Source organism: Mizuhopecten yessoensis, unplaced genomic scaffold (genome assembly GCF_002113885.1).
Source record: "Mizuhopecten yessoensis strain PY_sf001 unplaced genomic scaffold, ASM211388v2 scaffold8447, whole genome shotgun sequence".
Taxonomy (NCBI): Eukaryota; Metazoa; Mollusca; class Bivalvia; order Pectinida; family Pectinidae; genus Mizuhopecten; species Mizuhopecten yessoensis.
Window position 1 is genome coordinate 2349 of NW_018407552.1, and position 24195 is coordinate 26543.

General features: G+C 38.0%; 2 protein-coding genes across 3 annotated transcripts in view; one reads left to right on the plus strand and one right to left on the minus strand.

Moving 5' to 3' along the window:
• Nucleotides 1–462: 462 nt before the first annotated feature.
• Nucleotides 463–7124, minus strand: LOC110455984 (oncoprotein-induced transcript 3 protein-like). Its single transcript, XM_021506482.1, has 4 exons — nt 6567–7124; nt 6016–6228; nt 4815–4979; nt 463–1372 (listed from the first exon to the last, which is right to left on the minus strand). Exons 1-4 carry the CDS (start codon nt 6625–6627, stop codon nt 1053–1055), a joined length of 759 nt encoding a protein of 252 aa, XP_021362157.1. The 5' UTR covers nt 6628–7124; the 3' UTR covers nt 463–1052.
• Nucleotides 7125–10920: 3796 nt separating this feature from the next.
• The window catches only part of LOC110455966 (WD repeat-containing protein 19-like), a 54915-nt gene continuing 41640 nt past the window's right edge, over nt 10921–24195 (plus strand). The window contains exons 1-13 of one of the 2 annotated variants that reach the window (XM_021506439.1): nt 10921–11027; nt 11939–12033; nt 14693–14758; nt 15141–15266; nt 15581–15679; nt 17786–17999; nt 18502–18614; nt 18902–18983; nt 19367–19399; nt 21133–21224; nt 22770–23010; nt 23136–23250; nt 23932–24038. In XM_021506439.1, the coding sequence (XP_021362114.1) occupies nt 11022–11027; nt 11939–12033; nt 14693–14758; nt 15141–15266; nt 15581–15679; nt 17786–17999; nt 18502–18614; nt 18902–18983; nt 19367–19399; nt 21133–21224; nt 22770–23010; nt 23136–23250; nt 23932–24038 (1389 nt within the window). In that variant the 5' untranslated portion in view covers nt 10921–11021. The remainder of the gene's footprint in view (nt 11028–11938; nt 12034–14692; nt 14759–15140; nt 15267–15580; nt 15680–17785; nt 18000–18501; nt 18615–18901; nt 18984–19366; nt 19400–21132; nt 21225–22769; nt 23011–23135; nt 23251–23931; nt 24039–24195) is intronic. The other variant, XM_021506440.1, reaches the window with a different exon arrangement.

Here is a 24195-nt window from a genome sequence, read left to right on the forward strand (position 1 = left end):
AAGACAATAGACAGGGATAACAGACAAAGACAATATATAGGGATAGCGGACAAAGACAATAAACAGAGATAGCGGACGAAGACAATAGTCAGGGAAAGTGGACAAAGACAATAGACAGAGATAGCGGACAAAGACAACAGACAAGGATAACGGACAAAAACAATAGACAGGGATAGCGGACAAAGACAATAGACAGGGATAGCGGACAGAGACAAAAGACAGGGAAAGCGGACAAAGACAATAGACAGCCAGGGAAAGTGGACAAATGCAATGGACAGAGATAACGGACAATTGACAAAGATAACGGACAAAGACAATATTCAGGGAAAGTGGACAAAGACAATAGACAGGGATAGCGAACATAGACAATAGACAGGATAAGCGGACAAAGACAATAGACAGGGATAACAGATTTGGATAATGGAAGAGACAATGGATGTGAATTTACAATACAANTGAGAAAATGAATTGTTATAACCATCAAGCAGTCGCTTTCCCGCAACACCTGAAGAGGATACAATAAATGTTAAAAATCTTAAATTTATTTCATAATTTATGATAAATGTGAAGTTTATTATACGGAAACTTAAAGTTATAAAATCCTGAAAGATAATTAAGAAAATTATTATGAACACAAGAAATATAATAATAATGCTGGGGTTTTCCAAATCAAGGATTAAGTACCATATATAAGTACATGAGTATATAATGCAAATAAAAGGATTAAGCACGATATGTAAGTTCATAATATAATGCAAAATGCAAATAAAAAGTAAAGCAGTGTGTATAAGTATATCAGTAACATGTAATCACTAGTATTAGTCAACAATACGTGTTCTGGGTCAAATGTTCGCTGACAGTAGAGAACCATGAATAGTTAACTTCAAACATGTCCATAATTCAAAAGTATAATTACTTATTATGGCAACAGAGTTATGGTCATATAAATAGATTATGAAAGATTAATTTGAAGGTTTAAAAATATCCAAAAGATATTTTATGGTATCTGAATAATGTACAGTTTATCAGTTATACATGTAAGTTGAACATTATCATTGTGCTGATGACAAGGAAACAAAATAACACGATACGAGATCATGCACGAGCGATTGTAGATCTGCTAAGACAGATGTTATGAAAACTATGTCTTTACCTTCAGGTTGTGTTGTAGTCAACTGGTAAGTTGTAGACGTTATAGTTGTTTGTGTTGAACTAGATGAAGGCGTTTCTGCCTCCGTTGTAGACAAACTGGATGTCCCCGCCTGTGTTGTCGTTGATGTAGATGCTGATTGGGTTAGTTCTGACGTCATTGTGTTGTCTGATGTTGTAGGTGTGGTGTTATCCACACATACGTCATTTCCCATATATGGGCCTGCAACGAACGGATATTTTCAGACCTGAATCTAATGTTGAGGAATTACAGTCAATTAATTAGATAGAAAACGAATTCCTAGTATAGCGATATTGTGAATATATGTAGGCGAAAACAGACCTTACAGAAAAAGTCAGGTTCTTTGCGGACGTTTAAATAGAGTTTCAACTTTGATGAGCGGATTTGACGGGGAAGAGTCCTTTTGAGGTATTATCTTTAAGTAGCGTGATCATAATGGAAATATGAATTTATTAAAGCTACTTGTAATTTATACAAAAACAATATTCGTATCAAACGTTTCGTAACGTTATAAAGATTTGTCTGCCTTTGTGTTTTAAATTAACGCCTATACCATTGCTCGTTACAGCTCAAATAATCGTTACACTTATTGAACTCGTCACAGAATAAACACCAAGTAGACGACAAGGCTTGCCGAACTTCCTGGTTGTAATATTTAACAGTCAAGTACACCGCTAAGGCTGACATTAACTCGAGTTGTATCGTGTAAATAATAACCATTTCGTTATGAATAATATATTTGTTAGTTATTTCTTAGAACATCTGACAATAATAAGAAAATACACATAGGTTGTTCATTCAATATTTGAACCTTTTAGTATAGTCATTTAGCTACATGTGGGTTGGTCGAGTGTTGGTTTTACCTGATATTTAGCATGGTGCTACTGATTATCTAGTTTAATACAAGGGTATGTCACATATACACGCGAGATACAGTTCATGGAGTAGAACTGACACGCCCAGTTGTACATATCTTCAATTGTATAAAATGTGACATGTCCTTGTGTACGTAACATACCGATAGCCGCCATAAGATGACTTGACAATTTATGTTTTCTATATCCATATCATCTTCAAGATAAAAATCAACAAAACTACAAAAACTGGAAAAACAGCTCCATCGTTTTTTATTGGTTGCCATTTTTAGATAATAATGCTAGTAATTTACAAGACAATGGGATGTGATCGATGTGCTGAAACATATTCACAAAATATTGCTTTAACAAAATTAACTAACAAAAACGGTATATTGGTGCCATTGGCAAAATTTGTTTTTTCGGGTCAAGGCTTAGCCAATGTCATGATTTTGGGTTAGGCCATCTCGTCCAGCCAATGATATTACTTCGGGTTATGCTATCTAGCTCAGCCAATGTTATAACATCGGGTTAAGCTATCTAGCTTAGCCAAACTTCGGGTTATGCTATCTAGCTCAGCCAATGTTATTACATCGGGTTATGCTATCTAGATCAGCCAATGTTTTTACATCGGGTTATGCTATCTAGATCAGCCAATGTTATAACATCAGGTTATGCTATCTAGCTCAGCCAATGTTATAACATCGGGTTATGCTATCTAGATCAGCCAATGTTATAACATCACGTTATGCTATCTAGCTCAGCCAATGTTATAACATCGGGTTATGCTATCTAGCTCAGCCAATGTTATTACATCGGGTTAAGCTATCTAGCTCAGCCAGGTATAGACTTTCTAGCTCAGCCAATGTTATTACATCGGGTTATGCTATCTAGATCAGCCAGTGTTATTACATCGGGTTATGCTATCTAAATCAGCCAATGTTATTACATCGGGTTATGCTATCTAGATCAGCAAGTGTTATTACATCGGGTTATGCTATCTAAATCAGCCACTGTTATTACATCGGGTTATGCTTTCTAGATCAGCCAATGTTATAACATCGGGTTAAGCTATCTAGCTCAGCCAGGTATAGACTTTCTAGCTCAGCCAATGTTATTACATCGGGTTTAGCTATCTAGCTCAGCCAGGTATAGACTTTCTAGCTCAGCCAATGTTATTACATCGGGTTAAGCTATCTAGCTCAGCCAGGTTTAGACTATCTAGCTCAGCCAATATTATTACTTAAGGTTATGGCTATCTAGCTCAGCCAATGTTATTAACTCGAGTAAAGTCTATCTCGCTCAGCCAGGTTTAGACTATCTAGCTCAGCCAATGTTATTACATCGGGTTATGCTATCTAGATGAGCCAATGTTATAACATCGGATTATGCTATTTAGATCAGCCAATGTTATAACATCGGGTTATGCTATCTAGCTCAGCCAATGTTATAACATCGGGTTAAGCTATCTAGCTCAGCCAGGTTTAGACTATCTAGCTCAGCAAATATTATTACTTAAGGTTATGGCTATCTAGCTCAGCCAATGTTATTAACTCGAGTAAAGTCTATCTCGCCCAGTCAATGTTATTAACTCGAGTTAAGTCTATCTAGCTCAGCCAATGTTATTAACTCGAGTAAAGTCTATCAAGCCCAGCAGTTACTTCGAGTTAAGACTATCTAGCCCAGCAATTACCTCGAGTTAAGACTATCTAGACCAGCCGTTACTTCGAGTTAAGGCTTTCTAGCCCAGCCATTACTTCGAGTTAAGACTATCTAGACCAGCCGTTACTTCGAGTTAAGTCTATCAAGCCCAGCAATTACTTCCAGTTAAGGCTATCTAGCCCAGAAATTACTTCGAGTTAAGGCTTTCTAGCCCTGCACTTACTTCGGGTTAAGGCAATCTAGCCCAGCAAATACTTCGAGTTAAGGCTGTCTAGCCCAGCCAATGATATTAATTCGAGTTAAGTCTGTCTAGGCCAGCCCATGTTATTACATCGGGTTCTGCTATCTAGATCAGCCAATGTTATTACCTCGAGTAAAGTCTATCAAGCCCAGCAATTACTTCCAGTTAAGGCTATCTAGCTCAGCCAATCTTCGGGTTATGCTATCTAGCTCAGCCAGGTTTAGGCTATCTTGCTCAGCCAATATTATTACTTAAGGTTATGGCTATCTAGCTCAGCCAATGTTCTCACATCGGGTTATGCTATCTAGCTCAGCCAGGTTTAGACTATCTAGCCCAGCAATTACTTCGAGTTAAGACTATCTAGCCCAGCCGTTACTTCGAGTTAAGGCTATCTAGCCCAGCCAATGATATTAATTCGAGTTAAGTCTGTCTAGCCCAGCCAATGTTATTACATCGGGTTATGCTATCTAGATCAACCAATGTTATTACATCGGGTAACGCTATCTAGATCAGCGAATGATATTACATCGGGTTATGATATCTAAATCAGCCAATGTTATTACATCGGGTTATGCTATCTAGCTCAGCCAGGTTTAGGCTATCTTGCTCAGCCAATATTATTACTTAAGGTTATGGCTAACTAGCTCAGCCAATGATATTAATTCGAGTTAAGTCTATCTAGCCCAGCAGTTACTTCGAGTTAATGCTATCTAGCTCAGCCATTATTATTACTTCGTGTTAAGGCTACTAGCCTTGCCATTACTTCGGATTAAGGCTATTAAGCTCAGCCAATGTCACAATTATGGTATAGCAACAGAGTAGTTGGGTTCTGTGATATTGTGTTATAATGGATGTTACTTTGTGAAAGTAATTATTCAATACTTACTAATACAGTATGCTGCTGGGCATAATGCCGGAGGTTGGAGGTAATACACACGATACGAACAGCAGTTCTTTACTTGGATTGTGAGGGAGGATTGACAGTTGGTGAATACAGACGACATGCAGACGGTACGGCTAACAACACCGTCAGACGTGGAAGGAATGGACCCTGTAAAGATATGCTGTTCCATGAAACTAGATGTGAATCTTTGCATATGTGTCAGTGTGGTTTTAGAAATAACTTTTTATCTGCAAATATGTTATTTTGGATGTGACGGTGATATGTGCCTATATGGGTGTGGATGTGAGGGTATATATGTGTCAGTGTTTATGTGGGTGTGAAGGTGTTTATGAGTCAGTGTCGATGTAGATGTGACGGTGTATATTTGTCAGTGTGGATGTGGATGTGACGGTGTATATGTATCAGTGTGGACATGGATTAGACACTGTTTATGTGTCAGTATGGATGTGGATGTGACGGTGTATATGTGTCAGTGTTGATGTGGATGTGACGGTGTATATGGGTTAGTGTTGGTGTGGATGTGACGGTGTATTTGTGTCAGTGTTGATGTGGATATGACGGTGTATATGTGACAGTGTTGGTGTGGATGTGACGGTGTATATGTGTCAGTGTTGGTGTGGATGTGACGTTGTTTATGTGTTAGTGTCGATGTAGATGTCAAGGTATATATGTGACAGTGTTGATGTGGATATGGCGGTGTATATGAGTCAGTGTCGATGTAGACGTGACGGTGTATATGAGTCAGTGTCGATGTGGATGTGACGGTGTATTTGTGTCAGTGTCGATGTAGATGTGACGTTGTATATGTGTCACCGTTGATATGGATGTGACGGTATATATGTGTCAGTGTCGATGTAGTTGGACAGTGTATATTTGTCAGTGTTGGTTAAGTGTGACGGTGTATTTGTGTCAGTGTTGGTGTGGATGTGACGGTGTATATGTGTCAGTGTTGATGTGAATGTGACGGTTATTATTTGTTTAGTGGTATCAATGTGTGCTTGTAAATCTGAATGTTGCTGTATTTGTATGTTTACATGGATGTGTAGAAGTGCGGGTAGTTCTGTCGTGCTGTATTAGTGGATGAATCCTTTGAGAATGTATGTGTGGATGTATTTAGGTCAGGATGTGTGTGTTTATCTGCTTTACATTACATATAAATTGAATGATTTGTTTATATAAATACCTGTCATCCAGAGGGGATTTGAGGTTCCACAATAGGAGCTAGCTACGGTGTCATTGAATAGGTCAGTACCAACGGTCCCAACGAACCTGTGCCATCCCTGGCTGATGAGAATATCACAAAGAACATCGCTTACGTCAGCTTTGTTTGTAGTCGGTAGCCGCCTGGAATCCACAGAAATTTCAGTGTACGTATCACAAGGTTCCTGGCTGCACACTGGACAACAAGGAAACAAAGGAGATAGAGTCATAGAAGTCAAACAAAGATGGTGTTGATTACACTCGGACGACATCACAATGTATATAATTTTTATATTCTGTCACTTCAACACTACCTGATCGTGCCTTATAGTACCGGGTACGTTATGGTTCATTTTTTAACAAATATAAGGCTAACTGAATAATTAGAAGTTCCATACCTAGCTTAGTGCTAAGTAATTATATAATAACGTCTAACCTCTATTTTCAAACTCATCAACCTTTCTGTTTTATTCTATATGTGAATAAAGATAAAACACATAACGAACATATGACGCAACAACAAATGTATCCTACCTTGGCACCCTCCTGTGATCACGGCAATGATTACCAGCAGACACTGTCTCCCATGTCCCATGTTAATTAACTGTCGAACGCTTTAGGTAAATACACATTATATGTTGTGTGACAGAACCATGCATTGCCGACATGTGAAACTAGGAAGTAAATACCTCTGACGTACCAAGTATGCACACAATGAAAGGTATGCTGTAAAGTTTAAGCACAAACGCAGGTAGTTTTCTTATAGAGGTTAACATGATTTGTAGGCATTGACAAATACATGTCTAAAAATAGGACGCTCATTCTGTAAGAGGACAAAAAGATGTGTATGATCCCACCATGTGCTTGATACAGGATCCATCTATCCACGTTTCAGACGTTTTACTGTCGTCATCATGCGTTCCATCTATGACATTTCAGTGTAGAGAATACCAAGCTAGCTACTTCTTTAATTCTTGGTGACCTTGGCGTCCCTTTAGTTTGACTACAGAAAGAAACGAGTGACAAGAGAGGTGCTGAAGATCCTTCCGGGACATCTGCTTTTCTCTGAAGTTTGAATGGCTGCACGACATTGTTAAGGATTTGTTTTTCTGTCCCTATGAATGCTGTTATTTGATTTCGGGGGTGTGCGTTTTCTATTTTACTCAAAAGATGGTTCATGTTGCACACTTGGAGCGATTGTATATGTTATACGGTACATTTTAAATGTGTAGCTTTAAACCTATTTGGCAATTAATTTCTGAATATTAATATCTAAATAAATACACGGTAGGTCCAATTCTGGGATAATCACCTCGCGGAGAGAATTCACTTGGTGGATTTAGCCTATCCGACAACTTAGGCCTAGCTTTGCCTTGAAGCTATCCACTGACGCTGACTGAACCTCAGTTTCGTCCAGACCGTTCCGCTCTATCACAGTTTTCCCCAAAAAAGTGTGTTTATATTGATTTGTTCTTGGCTTTTGGCATGACATAGCACTTTGAGGGGTTTTTGACTGCTCGGTCTACGAAGTTTACACTAGAAAAGTTATCAAAAAGTTTTGGCTTAATTCGTCTGCTGGTTCTTTGTGGTGTTAAGAAGTCATCTGGTTGGAGAGCCGGTACCATACCTCTTTCTTACTATCCTGAAGAACATGACGAGTCTGTTGTTTTTCCGTCTGGAGGACAATGATACAGTCTTTGACTTTCCAACATATTCGTGACACATCCCTCTGATCTGGATCTGTAGTCATGGCAGATAAAACGTACCGCTTTCCGTTGGATTTTCTCCAGCGCCTCAATGTCTTTTTCATAGTAGGGGTCCCATATCACAGAGAGTCATACTCTAGGGTAGATCTTACTAGAGCGATGACAGACATGCGTTTACTTTCCATGGGACAGTGTTTTAAGTTTCTTTTGATGAATCCTAGTGTTAAGTTCCGTTATTTGGTGAATTTCTTAATGTGGAAACCCCGGGTCAGGTCATTTGAGATGTTAATTCCTAAATATACAACAGTTCTCGACGTATTGAAGTAAGTTATTATCCAGTTGATAAAATAATGTGGACTTTTTCCGGATGCTGATGATATTACATTTGCTGGCATTGAATTTCATACCCTACCTATCTGCCCAGTGTTCTAATTTCTGTAGGTCTTCCTGAGGTAAGCGGTGGTCTTCGGGGCATCTTATCTCACAGTATAGAAATGGGACTTTACAGATTCGGGGAGGTCGTTTATATGGACAAGAAACATGAGCGGCCCGAGGAAGGTCCCTTGAGAGGCTCCGGAGTCTACGTGTACGCTGTTTGAGTGCTCCCTTTCCACAACCACGTTCATCTGTCTGTCCTTGAGAAACGAACCTAACCAAGAGTGTAGATTTACCCTTACCCCGTATGCATCCATCTTGTGGAGGATTTTGTCTTGGGGTACCGTATCGAAGGCCTTAGAGACACTGCCATATCCACTTGAATGTTATTGTCATACGACTTTTGTAATTAAAGTTGGTCTCATCCTAAAGCTGGTTAAACTCCCTTTCCAAAAATACCAGGTATTACGAAATTGGTCCAAAAATAAGGATTCTGGAGACTGTTGAAATTCGTTGTTGTACAAGTGGAGCATGCATACGCAGCATTTTTCGGGGATAGTTTGGATACCATTTAAGATGATTTCAAAAAAAATCGAGATCTCTAGCTACACGGTCCTTCTTTGTTATTACTTTGATCTCTTTGTCAGCGAACTGGATATTGGTATGACTTCAGGTGGACGGTAGGATTAAATCCTGCTGTTGCTGTATTCCACTTCAATACCTCTCATGTCAACATCATTGGCGCATGTGGAGCAGGCAATCATGTGGTTTCAGTTCTGACACCAAAACTGGAGAAAGTGAGTCTATCTAGGAGGTAATTATGTATATGTTGTAGAGTACCGTAACGAGGAATCTACCTGCCTTTTATTACTCCTTAGTCACTAGAAAGTGTTCTGAGGTGATCGCGTTCCACTTCAACTTGATGGTGTCAGCGTGCATGTTGTTTCCCCATAATGCAACGCCCAATTTAAATACCTTCTTGCAGCTATTGCAGTGATGACGTCCAGTAGCCCGAGTTTCCTCTGTCCCTGACACCAGACTTAGACATTTTGACAGATAGATCCAGACATATATCTGTCAAAATGTCTAAATCTGGTGTCAGGACCATATAGGAAACGCGGGTTAGACGTTCAGAAAGGCGGTGTGAATGTGCTGATTTTTATCGTATATACAAGCAGCGAGACATATTCTAAAGTGGGTCCATCATCTCCCTCCGACGTTTCTTCATCGGCGTTTCTAGCACCTTGTATAGAACTCATCCATAGTTAGGAGATAGTTTTGCTCCCTGTTCATTTGTAGATAAGTGACAGAAACCTGCGTCTCAGATGTTGCGGAATGACTCGCTGCTCCGCTTCTGTGTGCAGTAGTTGACATATAATAAGCATCCTCAAAATCGCAGGGGTTACGTTTACTAACGTTCTCTGCACATCTGGAATATGTCAGGACATGATTGGAGCGACACCCGACTTCGATGCCAGTCAATGCAATTGTCCGTTATGTTGCGCGACTCTTTTCTTGAACATCAAAATGATCAAACTCATCATTGATAGTAGTCTTACGTACCTGCCCAAGAGTATAGCAGGATCCGGCTGTGGCTTATGACTTTCCCTATAGAACCTTGGTGCAAGCATCACGCATCACTTAGTTGAAAATTGAGTGTTAGTTCAACTTTATCGTAGTGTAAATGTCTTATTTTCAGACGTATTGGATGGATGTAATTATATAAGTCTCACACGTATCTTCCAAATAATCAAATGCGTATTTCTGGTGTTGGTCTGCAAACCCATAACTGTCTGCTCAAGGCGTACACGTGTGTAGTCTAGTGTCTTGTACTTTTGTTAAAAGATATGTCGCTGTCTTATCTACGTGTAATATATATATATATATATACATATATATATATATCATATATGTGTCTTGAAAAAGGAGCGGATCGCTCCGAAAATTTGACAACCTAAACTTGTCCACACTGTTGGAATTACTTCTTTGCCTCATATATATATATATATATACATATATTAAAATGACCTTTATCCATTTTACAAAATTTATGGAACAACTTCTTTCAACTTATAGTGATTAATCTGGTTAGCCTGGATGGTAGGGCGGGAGGATCTTAATGTGGGAGGAGAGGAAACCGGAGTACGCGGAGGAAACCGGAGTACGCGGAGAAAACCTACGTGATCGTGCAGGTAACCCCCGGGCCATATCTAGACATTTTCACGTCCGATCGGTAATCGAACCCCGGCCACCTTGGTGAAAAGCGAGTGCTTTATCGACTGCGCCACCAGACCACTCCGTGTTATATCTTATGATACTGTGTTACAAACAAATATATTTTGAATTGAAACAGCACTAAATTGTATTTATTACGACCATGATTTTGAATTCAGTTCATTGTTAATAGTATATAATACGTAAATTCAAAATGTTAACACCAAATATAATGATGTTATATGTAATTATATTTAACAGAACATACATTTTGTATGCTTGAATTTCTCATTATAAACTGTGGTTGTGAGACAATGAAATACTTGAATCCTATGTTGCGTATCAAACAATTCCTAACAATATCAGATACGTATATATCAATGTATACGTCTCTGATAATTTCGTTCTTGGACTAAGATAGCTAATCTAAAGTCCGTGATAATATATATACCTCCAGCCTCATCCCAACTTTTAAAAAAACTGTTTGCTTTTGCACTAAATCGTGTTTACTGTTTTAAATATTAGTGGTGTGCAACCTATTTCAAGAGACGTTTGGGGCTGACCGATAGCCTCCCTTGAAAGAGTTCTTCATTTGTATTCGCATTCCAAACTTGTTTGTTTCCAAGTGAAAATTATTCTACAGACGATGCGTTGTGGATGAGTTGGTGAACTTTGTGACCAAGATTAATTCATCATGAAGGTTGTGTACTACATATATCCATTTATTTCATTCGAGTAGTTTATCATCCATTGTTTTACAGCTATTTTTTGGTTTTTACTTGTTTGTTATTCCTCCAAAACGGTCCGGGTGAAAAAAGATTGGGTTGGGGCAGTACTTTTGAATGGTTATCGTACAAACACAAAAACGATTGTTCACCTACAAATTGATCAAGACACTTTGGTCGTTTACACTGCATTAGTTAAACGATGTATGTACAAAAAAGGTTGGACACAGGAATACAGACATGTCAGTACTCGGTCATTTCGGTACCGAGATGTTTCGATTGTACTTGTTACAGACTTTCCGTTACTTTCCAATTGCCGTTTCGATATTTAATAAGATTTTCGGCATTTGCGCTAACATTGTAACTTAACTGTTTTTTAGCTTGTTGTTTTCTATGTGTTTCTGATATATATATAGAGATAGATCGCTGGATTCTTTGACATTTTTCGTGTTTACAAAAAAAAGTACCGAAACGTCCTATTCTTAGGTACTGAAGCTACCAGGTACCAAAACATCTAGCATTTGAGTAATAATTCTCCATTTAGGTAACGGTTACTTTTTTAAGTGACAATTTTACTCATCCTGGTGATAAAGTGAAATTCAAACATGAAGTTCATTTTATCATAATCCTATTAATAAATGACCCGTAAAACTACCAATTATGATGTCTACTGTAACTTTTTAATTTTGTTGAATGACAAACTGTATTACACTTTGTTCTCCATTGACTACAATGTATAGTCCTTGTAAGTATCCAGTGAAAATATGACTAGTGAGCATATTATACATATTACAGTTTCAAATTCCTTATACATGTATATATTAATTACTGTAGCTGAGTATAACTTAAGAAGCACTGATTGTTATCGTTAAATTTCCTTTTTCAGCGTGTGTTCAGTCTCACCAGTAAATCCTTTGGTGGCCAAGGGACCATACATTATTGTTGGCAGAAAACTTTAGGCAACTACCTAGCTGTTGTTGGGTAAGTCAGTAGTTGGTCAAGTGTTCCCCAATGTCAGCAACTGTACACAATTGTGGGTCTCTATACACAGTTCACCACCGTCAGTCACTGTACATGTTAGTAAGTGTGAGTGTGGGTGTGCATGTGACTCTGTGAACCAGTTTACCACCATCAGTCACTGTACATGTTAGTGAGTGTGGGTGTGACTGTCTGTAAACCAGTTTACCACCATCAGTCACTGTACATGTTAGTGAGTGTAAAGTGATTGTCTGTAAACCAGTTTACCACCATCAATCACTGTACATGTTAGTGAGTGTGGGTGTGACTGTCTGTAAACCAGTTTACCACCATCAGTCACTGTACATGTATGTAGGTGTGGGTGTGACTGTCTGTAAACCAGTTCACCACCATCAGTCACTGTGCATGTTAGTGAGTGTGGGTGTGACTGTCTGTGAACCAGTTTACCACCATCAGTCACTGTACATGTATGTAGGTGTGGGGGTGACTGTCTGTAAACCAGTTCACCACCATCGGTCACAGTACATGTATGTAGGTGTGGGTGTGACTGTCTGTAAACCAGTTAACCACCATCAGTCACTGTACATGTTAGTGAGTGCGCGCGTGACTGTCTGTAAACCAGTTCACCACCATCAGTCACTGTGCATGTTAGTGAGTGTGGGTGTGACTGTCTGTGAACCAGTTTACCACCATCAGTCACTGTACATGTTATTGAGTGTGGGTGTGACTGTCTGTAAACCAGTTTTCCACCATCAGTCACTGTACATGTTAGTGAGTGGGGGTGTGACTGTCTGTAAACCAGTTTACCACCTTCAGTCACTGTACATGTACGTAGGTGTGGGTGCGACTGTCTGTAAACCAGTTTACCACCATCAGACTCTGTACATGTTAGTGAGTGTGGGTGTGACTGTCTGTGAACCAGTTTACCACCATCAGTCACTGTACATGTTAGTGAGTGCGCGCGTGACTGTCTGTAAACCAGTTCACCACCATCGGTCACAGTACATGTATGTAGGTGTGGGTGTGACTGTCAGTAAACCAGTTCACCACCATCAGTCACTGTACGTGAGTGTGGGTGTGACTGTCTGTAAACCAGAGTAAGAGTGTTGGTAACCTGGTCCCCCTCATTATTAAGTAGTTGTACATGTACTGTTGGTATAAGTTCCCAATCATCAACCTGATCCCCAATGTATGTAGGTGTGGGTGTGACTGTCTGTAAACCAGTTCACCACCATCAGTTACTGTACATGTTAGTGAGTGTGGGCGTGACTATCTGTAAACCAATTTACCACCATCAGTCACTGTACATGTACGTAGGTGTGGGTGCGACTGTCTGTAAACCAGTGTACAACCATCAGTCACCGTACATGTTAGTGAGTGTGGGCGTGACTATCTGTAAACCAATTTACCACCATCAGTCACTGTACATGTTAGGGAGTGTGCGCGGGACTGTCTGTAAACCAGTTCACCACCATCAGTAACTGTACATGTTAGTGAGTGTGCGCGTGACTGTCTGTAAACCAGTTCACCACCATCGGTCACAGTACATGTATGTAGGTGTGGGTGTGACTGTCAGTAAACCAGTTCACCACCATCAGTCACTGTACATTTTAGTGAGTGTCGGTGTGACTGTCTGTAAACCAGTTTACCACCATCAGTCGCTGTACATGTACGTAGGTGTGGGTGTGACTGTCTGTAAACCAGTTAACCCCCATCAGTCACTGTACATTTTAGTGAGTGTGGGTGTGACTGTCTGTAAACCTGTTTACCACCATCAGTCACTGTACATGTTAGTTAGTGTGGGTGTGACTGTCTGTAAACCAGTTAACCCCCATCAGTCACTGTACATTTTAGTGAGTGTGGGTGTGACTGTCTGTAAACCAATTTACCACCATCAGTCACTGTACATGGTAGTGAGTGTGGGTGTGACTGTCTGTAAAGCAGTTTACCACCATCAGTCACTGTACATGTTATTGAGTGTGGGTGTGACTGTCTGTAAACCAGTTTTCCACCATCAGTCACTGTACATGTTATTGAGTGTGGGTGTGACTGTCTGTAAACCAGTTTACCACCATCAGTCACTGTACATGTACGTAGGTGTGGGTCACGGTGACTGTCTGTAAACCAGTTTACCACCATCAGTCACTGTACATGTACGAAGGAGTGGGTCAGGGTGACTGTCTGTAAACCAGTTTACCACCATCAGTCACTGTACATGTTAGTGAGTGTGGGTGTGACTGTCTGTAAACCAGAGTAAGAGTGTTGGTAACCTGGTCCCCCTCATTATTAAGTAGTTGTACATGTACTGTTGGTATAAGTTCCCAATCATCAACCTGATCCCCATCATTGATTTATTAATAAGTTGTGGTACTAGTACTGTTGGTATAAGTTCCCAATCATCAACCTGATAATGATGATCACAATAATATAACATGGAAATTCCTGATTATGATTACAAAACATGTATGTTGTCTTTCAAAGAATATGAAAGATTTTAGTTTTATTGTGCTCAAAAACATGAAAAATGTGTGTAATATCATCATGGTACCCCATAATATATAATAATCTCTACTTTTTTTTGTAATGTATAGCTAATTAATCTAAAAAAGAAAATGAAATAAATATGTGTACAAATACATATGCATGTGATTTTTTGTTTCAGACATGATCATGTGCTAAGAATTTATGATCGACATGGAGATCTGAAGGAAGAATTTAATTTACCTGGGTAAGTGGATGGTATGGGTTAGATACATGAGCAAGAAGTGAAAAAGGTATGTCATTGCTTACTGTGGGGATTGATGAAGTCTGGACAAGTATAGATAATCTCATTAAATTTATTTATATTAAATCATTTTGATTATTGGTCTTTTTGAGGTAATCATATAGAGATGGTGTTTAAGTTCAGAAACTGAAAAGGATTTTTTTATTTTACTCTAGGCTTTGAAGAAAGATGCCAGAATTAGTGTTGGATATATTTTTGACTGTACAGTTTAAATAAAATCAAATGCATTTCTAATTAACTTATCAACATTTTATTTCAGTGAAATGTATATGTCGCTGAGTCGATATTTAAACAGATTTCACTTGAGTCCATATACATATTTCAGGGCCTGCACTGGTATTGGATGGGACAAAGATGGGGATACCTTGGCTGTTATCAATGACAAGAATGGCGTCATCATACTGTGGGACGCGAACACCCAGAGGACATCTCCCATTGACAGCGGTCTAAGGTTTGATTCCTTCAAAAATGCACATTTACATCGTCATATATAAAAGGTTTTCTACGCTTTGCAAAAAAATAAAATTGCTACAGTCATCTTTTTGCTCTCCGACTAAGCCTTAAAAACCTCAACAGCAGGTCATAAACATTACAGGAAAATGCTTTCTAATAATTAATTACCTTGAATGGAAATTTAAAAAAAAGTGTTTCTTTCTAACCGGAGTCAGTGTAACATGGATATGTTTGTATGTAACTGAAAGAATACAAACGTTTCATGGATTGTTAGGAAATAATGATATGCATGTACTTTTTCTTTAACCACAGAGATAGCCTGACTTATATGTTGTGGGCTAAAGCAGGACCCTACCTGGCAGTGGGGACGTCCAAAGGAAACTTACTCATCTACAATCACCAGACATCCAGGTAAATGGTTCAGGTCTTCCTAAAATGACCAGATGTCTGGTACAATATGTATTTTTAGGTCACCTGAGCTTTGCTCAAGTGACCTATTCCAATCGCTTTTCGTCCGTCGTCGTCCGTTGTGCGTCGTGCGTAAACTTTTACATTTTCAACTTCTTCTCAAGAACCAGTGGATGGATTTTTTTCAAACTTGGTCAGAATCATCCTTGGTAGATGAGGCTTCAAAATTGTAAAATTGGGATTCCTACCCCAACCCCTGGGGCCAGGGCGGGGCCCCAAAGGGAAAATTAATCAATATTTCAAAAATCTTCTTCTCCAGACTCAGAGGTACTACAGTGATTTTCTCTACGTGGAAAGAAAGATCATCAGGGGCTTTACTTAAATTGTAAATTTCAGGACCCCCGAGCTATCCGTTCTCCCTTGGGGAGGGGGTAAAGTTTACTATAGTTTATATAGGGAAATAACACTTTTGGGTATATTTTGACAACTTTCTGTAGGAAATTATTTTTACTTGGTGAGAATTATCCTTGGAGGTAGATGGTTTCAAATTGTAAAATTGAGATTCCTACCCCGACCCCTGGGGCCAGGGCGGGGCCCCAAAGGGAAAATTAATCAATATTTCAAAAATCTTCTTCTCCAGACTCAGAGGTACTACAGTGATTTTCTCTACGTGGAAAGAAAGATCATCAGGGGCTTTACTTAAATTGTAAATTTCAGGACCCCCGAGCTATCCGTTCTCCCTTGGGGAGGGGGTAAAGTTTACTATAGTTTATATAGGGAAATAACACTTTTGGGTATATTTTGACAACTTTCTGTAGGAAATTATTTTTACTTGGTGAGAATTATCCTTGGAGGTAGATGGTTTCAAATTGTAAAATTGAGATTCCTACCCCGACCCCTGGGGCCAGGGCGGGGCCCCAAAGGGAAAATTAATCAATATTTCAAAAATCTTCTTCTCCAGACTCAGAGGTACTACAGTGATTTTCTCTACGTGGAAAGAAAGATCATCAGGGGCTTTACTTAAATTGTAAATTTCAGGACCCCCGAGCTATCCGTTCTCCCTTGGGGAGGGGGTAAAGTTTACTATAGTTTATATAGGGAAATAACACTTTTGGGTATATTTTGACAACTTTCTGTAGGAAATTATTTTTACTTGGTGAGAATTATCCTTGGAGGTAGATGGTTTCAAATTGTAAAATTGAGATTCCTACCCCGACCCCTGGGGCCAGGGCGGGGCCCCAAAGGGAAAATTAATCAATATTTCAAAAATCTTCTTCTCCAGACTCAGAGGTACTACAGTGATTTTCTTTACGTGGAAAGAAAGATCATCAGGGGCTTTATTTAAATTGAAAATATCAGGACCCCGAGCTATCCGTTCTCCCTTGGGGAGGGGTTAACGTTTAATATAGTTTATATAGGGAAATAACACTTTTCGGTATATATTTTATCCATTTTCAGCAGAAAATTGCTCAAACTTAGTCAGAATCATCTTGGGTAAATGAGAGTTTTACTTTGTAAAATTAGGATTCCTGCCCCATCCCCAGGGGCTAGAGCGGGGCCCCAAAGGGAACATTTACCAATATTTTCAAATTCTTATCCATTGATGACATGACAAGTATTGTATTTCACTTAGTTTACATGCTGATTTCCACATCACATCTAAACAATAAAATAAAGCTACCAGTATCTATGATATAACTCAGGTGACCGCTAAGGCCCTTAGGCCTCTTGTTATCTAGATGACCAGTGAGTATGTTGGTAGGCAACAAACTTGATATTACGTGGTGTTGGGAGGGATATGTGTCAAGGCAGTGGTTGAAATTCTCTCGGTCATAAATAATGTTAAATTATAGTGTTAGTAAATATAACTTCACTATTGTGGGTCTGTGACTTTTTGTTTTGAACACCGAGGGTTTGGTAGTTAAAATTAATTTTTCCAACCAAATGTGTATTGAGAGCAGAACCTTTGGATTTTGAAGGAAGCAGCCAGTATATGTGATCTTGTAGTGAGGATTATATTAAACTCGGGAGATTGTTTAAATTCTGTACATATATAATTATATACATTTTACAGTTGATCATAGTTTGTATGTTTCTTTACCACAACAGAAAGGTGCCAGTGTTGGGTAAACACACCAAGAAGATCACCTGCGGGTCGTGGAGTAATGAGAACTTACTTGCCCTCGGCAGTGATGACCGCACCATCACAATCAGCAACATAGAGGGCGACACCATCCGCCAGACTTCTGTCAGGTCTGACCCACAGGAAGTCCAGTTCTCAGAAATGAAGGGAGACGAGCGAAGTCAGATAGGAGATAACACTGTAAGTTAAGTAGGAACTTTTATTTACATTATGATTTAAGAAAACTCGGTTGACTCTTAATTTCATGACTTCTATTTAAATTTAAAACTCTTGTTTTGTGTACATGTATTTTTCAGTTTATAATCAATTTCAAGATTTTAAAAATCTGAATAATTTTGATAGTGAAATTTTAATGAAGTTAAATCTGGCCCCAGTATGAACAAACTTGGAATAAGTCATTCTAAGAATAATCTTTGAAACTTAAATATTCTTGATTTTTATTTTTACTCCCAAATGTTCTAGAGTTAGATTTTTATAATTTGTCCACTGTTTGAAGTCAAGAGGTGATTTCTTACCATAAATATTTTACTATTCTTATTAATATTTCAGGAAACAGCCCTTATAATAGATTTTAGATACTGATAAGATAAAATAGTTTTGATTTAAGGCCTTATATATAAATATTAGAACCAGTTACAGGTAAGTTTTGTCAGCAGAAATGAATCTTGTACCAATGTTACAGGTGAGTGTGGTGATTGGTAAGAAGACACTGTTCCTGTACAACCTCAATGACCCTGAGAACCCTATAGAGCTGGCCTTCCAACAGAGATACGGAAACATCATCTCCTATCGCTGGTACATAGCTCCAACAGTGACATTTAACTATGTAAATGGTACATGTATTGATTGAAAGTTACCAAGAGTTCTTTTGGGACTTTCAGAATTTAACTTTGTACTGGGCTTTGTGCCTTAAATGCTTGTTTGGGATTGAATTTTGGGTCAGAATGTAAAAGGTTAATATTGCATATCTAGGAGTTAACATTGAAAAACTAGATACATGTAAATCACAATAGTTTATATCCCAGTGCAATGTATTGATAGCCGATTTATAAATATTATAACTATTGTCGTTATATACACAGGTATGGAGATGGTTACATCATGATCGGCTTTTCTCATGGCTACTTTGTGGTTATATCGACTCACATGAAGGAGATTGGTCAGGTAAGAAATCGTTAAGCTTTAAAAATATGTTTTTGTACCCCAGTCTATAAGTGACTAATCTTACACTTTGTGGGACTAACTTTAATTTGTCAAAGAATACGGGAGTAATAAGGTTTCTGAATTCAATTTTCAGTATTTTAGTCTCCAAATACATGTGTATTTATGTCAGGAAAGTGGATTGGAGATTTGAAAATTTCCACTTAGCACATAATTTAATTGATATTTTAAAATGAGTTTAGATTTATGTACAATAATAGAGTTATTTACAATTTGACAGATGACTGATGTTTGGAATATTCTCGCTAATTGCCTAATGCTATTGTTTGTTATGCTATGACACTATTGGTACATGATCCTGTGATTTAATTGGTCCATAATTACAGGAATTTCAAGAGGGACATTTAAGAATTCCTAAGGTATCTGTCTGTATAATGTTATATATTACATGGGTACTCCATTGTTTTCCTGACATGAAAAATTACAATCAAATAAACTGTGACTCCCTCGTTCCCCCAAAAGTAGACAACAACCTACAGTGTAACCTTGATGTATCGCCACTGTTGTATCACCAAATTTATACACCTTTACCAATTAGTCAAAGCAGAACAATTTTTCTCAAGATGACACACTTGTTTGTAACACCAAAGTTGCATAGTTTCCTTGTGTTTCTAGAACAAGGGCACGCATTCCTATTAGTTGGACCCATTAATATGACCATATGTTTCCATGTAGCTGAAATTTAGTGATTGTCATTGAAAATCAATCAATAAACAATCAGTAAACATCAATAAACAGTGAAAATAATAACAAGTGTTTTCCTTCAGAAGTATAATGTCTGAAGCTATGTGTAGTGATTTTTAGTCAGAACTGTAAGGACTCTGGATTATTTTTCTTTCCCCAAATTTGCATTGTACTCGATGTATCAGTTAGTTTCATCGCTGGTTAGACCAAACCTTTCTTTTAGAATTTGTGCTTGGATTTCTTTCACACAAGTAAACAACAAATATAAACACCTGTAAAATAGCCTTTTACGTCTGATGAGATTTCACTATAAGATTAAGGTTGGTATGTCTTTTTAGTCATTATATGTAGGCTATATGATATCAATAAAAAATTGGTTGTACATAGTTGTTGCTTGATATGTTTTAAATTATCTCAGAGTTCAGAGACAAAATAGCAGGATCAACTATTACATATAAAATAAAAATGCATATGGGCATGTGCATCCATTTTCTGGCTTGTTTAGTCATTCTGTCTATATTTTATATTTATACATACATTACATCTGACCACCATTGTTACAAGTCCTTTGTGACAATATGATATATGGCTGCATCTTCATACTCCCTTCACAAGCTATAAGGTGGCAATATACAGCTATAGGGTTACACTGTCTCTTTAAATCATATTTTTTCATTAAGCAATTTTAAAATTTTCCCATTAACCACAAAACTCTTTCTGTGAAATCATCAGTTGAAAAAACTGACATTAATTGATAGGCCATTAAAAATAAAACCCCAAAAATCATGTAATGCAAAATTGATTGAACTGTTAGTTGTTTGAAATGTTTTATGTAACATTACATACGGACATCTTTCTAATGAAGAAAAAAGCTGTTTAGGTTACATTCATTTCATTAAATTTGTTATTGTTTTTGCTGTTTAATGTTTCTTTTATATTTGTTCATTTCATTTGTTTTAGACACAGCTTGTTTTTTTACATAATTGTACTGGATACCTTTAAATAAAGATTGTTATATGTTATATTTTCTTTCAAAGCTTAACTGGATTATTTCTTTATCAACATGTAATTTATAATCTTATTAGGTTTTCTTGAACCACACATTATGTTCTAAATCTTAGAAAAATTCAGCTTTGCAAAATTACAAATGGATTTTTGAGCGGAAAAGGTAAACACATCATCTTTAGAAATAATTTAAGGCCCTTCAACAATTTATGCATTTAATATCCTTTTCTAAAGAAAATAAATTCAGAATTTGATAAATGTTAATCGATTTTCAGAAAAATGTGTCTTGTTTATGGTCTGTAATTCATTTATAACTATACAGAAAGAAAAGCCTGACTATGATGGTGGTGTGTATTCTGTAAAATTGATATCCCTCTCCTTACTTACCGAGTTTACATTACAGGAGCTGTTCCAGGCTCGAAACCACAAGGACAACTTGACATGTATTGCCATTTCCAACTCCCTCAACAAGGCTGCATCATGTGGAGACAACTGGTCAGTAAGAGAGACTGTGGACCATCTAATCATGATGTTCCATACTTTGAAAACTTATTTAATTTGTGTCCTTGATTTGGAAATGCGGCAATATTTCCTAGTCTGTTTTTAGGTCACCTGAGACAAAGTCTCAAGTGACCTATTGCGATCGCCTTTTGTCCGTTGTCGTCCGTCCGTAAACAATTTACATTTTCGACTTCTTCTCCAAAACCCCAGAACCAATTTCAATGAAATTTTGCAGGGACCTTTCATGGACAAGATCAACAAAAATGGTGGGCAGTTTAGTCCAAAGCCCCCAGGGGCCTGAGGGGCGGGGCCAAAAAGGGTCAAATTGACAAAATTTCAAAAATCTTCTTCTCCAAAACCCCTGAACCAATTTCAATGAAATTTTGCAGGGACCATCCATGGACAAAGGTCAACAAAAATAGTGGCCAGTTTAGTCCCAAGCCCACAGGGGCCTGAGAGGCGGGGCCAAAAGGGTCCTAAGGTGCTTTACCAAAATTGTGAATTTCTTGACCCTGGGGTCTCATGTTTCCCCCTGGGGAGGGGGTAAACTTTACTATAGTTTATTTAGGGAAATCACATTTTGGACCAACATTTGTTTAATTTCCATTGGAAGTAATTCAATTTGGGTTAGCATTATCAGTATTAGGTAGCAGTTTGATAATAAGCACATATCAGCCCTGACTGACCCCCAGGGGCTGATGGGTGGGGCCAAAAAGGGTCGAATTTACTGAAATTTCAAAAATCTTCTTCTCAAGACCCAGATATGGTAGAATCAAATACTCTTCATAGATGGAAGGGTCTTAAGGTTTATGACCCTAGGGTCTCACGTTTACCCCCTGGGGAAGAAGGGGGGGGGGGCAAAATTTATTATGGTTTATAATGGCAAATGATACTTTGAATATTACATGTTAATAACTTGATTGGAATTATAACCTTGAGTTGACAGTTTGATACTTTGAAAATTTTGAGCCAGCCCTACCCCCAAGGGCTTGTGGGGTGAGGCTCAAAGGAGCCAGTGTGCTAAAATTTCTTCATTTTTCTTGTTTAGAATCAGAGGTGCTAGTTTCAAATACTTTTTAGTCTTAAATCTGTATGCTAGATATTGAATAAGCTGGTTTTATTGTTTTTTGTTACTTTGAATAATATTTCTGTTCATGTTAAAAACAAAACCAACTCTCTGTATAAATATATCAGGTGACTGTTAAGGCCCATGGGCCTCTTGTTTCCTCTAGTTATGAAAGTGTTTCAAAGTCTTTATATCTTATGATGAGAAATGTTTCTGTAAATTTAAGTGTGAACTTGCAGTATTAATCAAGGGAAAATAAGCTGCAGGTTGAGCTCAATATAAAGTAAATGTGTGGATTAGCAAGATTCCATGATACATGTAGAAGTGTTTCTACATTTTTCCAACCAGACAAGACATATATTTTTATTTTAAGTCAGAACCATGGTACTCTAATATAAAGATACATCTGATCCATTTTACATTGAAGATATATGAAATATACTAATGGAGGAACGTTGTTTGATCTGTTAAAGTATCAAGATTCACGACTTGTCAGACCTAAAGGAGATGTTTGCCATCATCAACATGGACGATGAGCGAGGTCTAGATAAACTAAACTGGACAGATGACGGTCAGCTCTTGGCAGTGTCGACCCAGAAAGGTAACCTCCATGTCTACCTGACCAGACTTCCCATGCTGGCGTCGGCCTCCTCCACCAGGATAGCTCACCTCACTTCACTGCTAGAGGTCACCATAGAGGACAACGTCAATCAGGTATAACTTACATAAGCTAACGTCAATCAGGTTTATTGATGTACAGTTGGAAAAATTTCATTGTGATCTACAGAAATGTAGTGAATATTCAGGTACAGTAACACATACCTTGGTACTGCTTTTAGGACCCTCCATTGACTATCCCTATAGACGTGGAGCCGTCCTTTCTGGGAATAGGACCGTATCATCTGGCAGTGGGCATGAACAACCGGGCGTGGTTCTACCTCCTGGGAGACAATGGTAGGCAATTCAGGGGCAGACAGACTAAGACTGATGATAAAACTTCATTCATGGAATCTTAATTATTAACCATAAGTATAATTCAACTTGTTGAAATGAAAAGGAAATTATACAATGTAAGGAGTCCGAGTACATTTACGTAATTGTACCTGTTAATTTTTCACATCACTACTGTAGGTTTCATGACTTCCAGTCCAGGACTGATATTTTTTTGATAATTCCACTTTATGAAATAACCTAGCATAACACAAAAACACTATATCGTTATTTACTTTTCTTATATGAGAGAAACATAGGCCATGGAAATTACGTTAATGCCCAGGAAATACAATTAAATACATCTGTGTATTTCAACTTTTACTTAATATCAATACATTTTCAAAGTCTGAGCTTGGACATTTTACATTTGGTAATGACTTCCATGTCTTTAAATTGACTGCTATTATCCATAAAGGCAATAAGTTCGTTTGCATTTCTATCTCTTGTAAATCTGAAGTGACCTGATGGTTTGAGGTATAAGAAGAAAAGGGAAGTTTAATAGCTATATTTACCACTTTTTACAGTGGAGCCCCATTTACTCGAACTTGTATTACCAAATACCCCATCATACCGAAATAACTTGGTTAAGGACTGAGAATACCTAGGGGCTGGAAATTTGTACAAGCTTCAGTTTCATTGTAGGACTTGAAAAACTAAAGGACCGGGAGTACCTAGGGACTGTGGGCACTATCTGTCTCAACGCTGATTATGCTGCTGTCAGCTTCGAGGGTCGAGTCCAGCTTCATATGGTTTGTAGATTTATTATTTTTCTTTCCTGGGTCCAGTCCAGTGAATGTATTTTATATGGTAATGCCTGTAGACATCAGTTTGTTGGAACTAGCTACCTCAAATGTACTTCACTGAAATTTTGTGCAGTTTATAAAGTGTACGAGGTTTATAAGTTGA

Coding starts and splice junctions, on each gene's coding strand:
- LOC110455984 (XM_021506482.1), bottom strand. CDS start 6,627: ATGGGACATGGGAGACAGTGTCTGCTGGTAATCATTGCCGTGATCACA. Junction 6,229..6,566: donor GATCACAGGAGGGTGCCAAG/GTAGGATACATT, acceptor CTTGTTGTCCAG/TGTGCAGCCAGGAACCTTGT. Junction 4,980..6,015: donor AAATCCCCTCTGGATGACAG/GTATTTATATAA, acceptor ATATCTTTACAG/GGTCCATTCCTTCCACGTCT.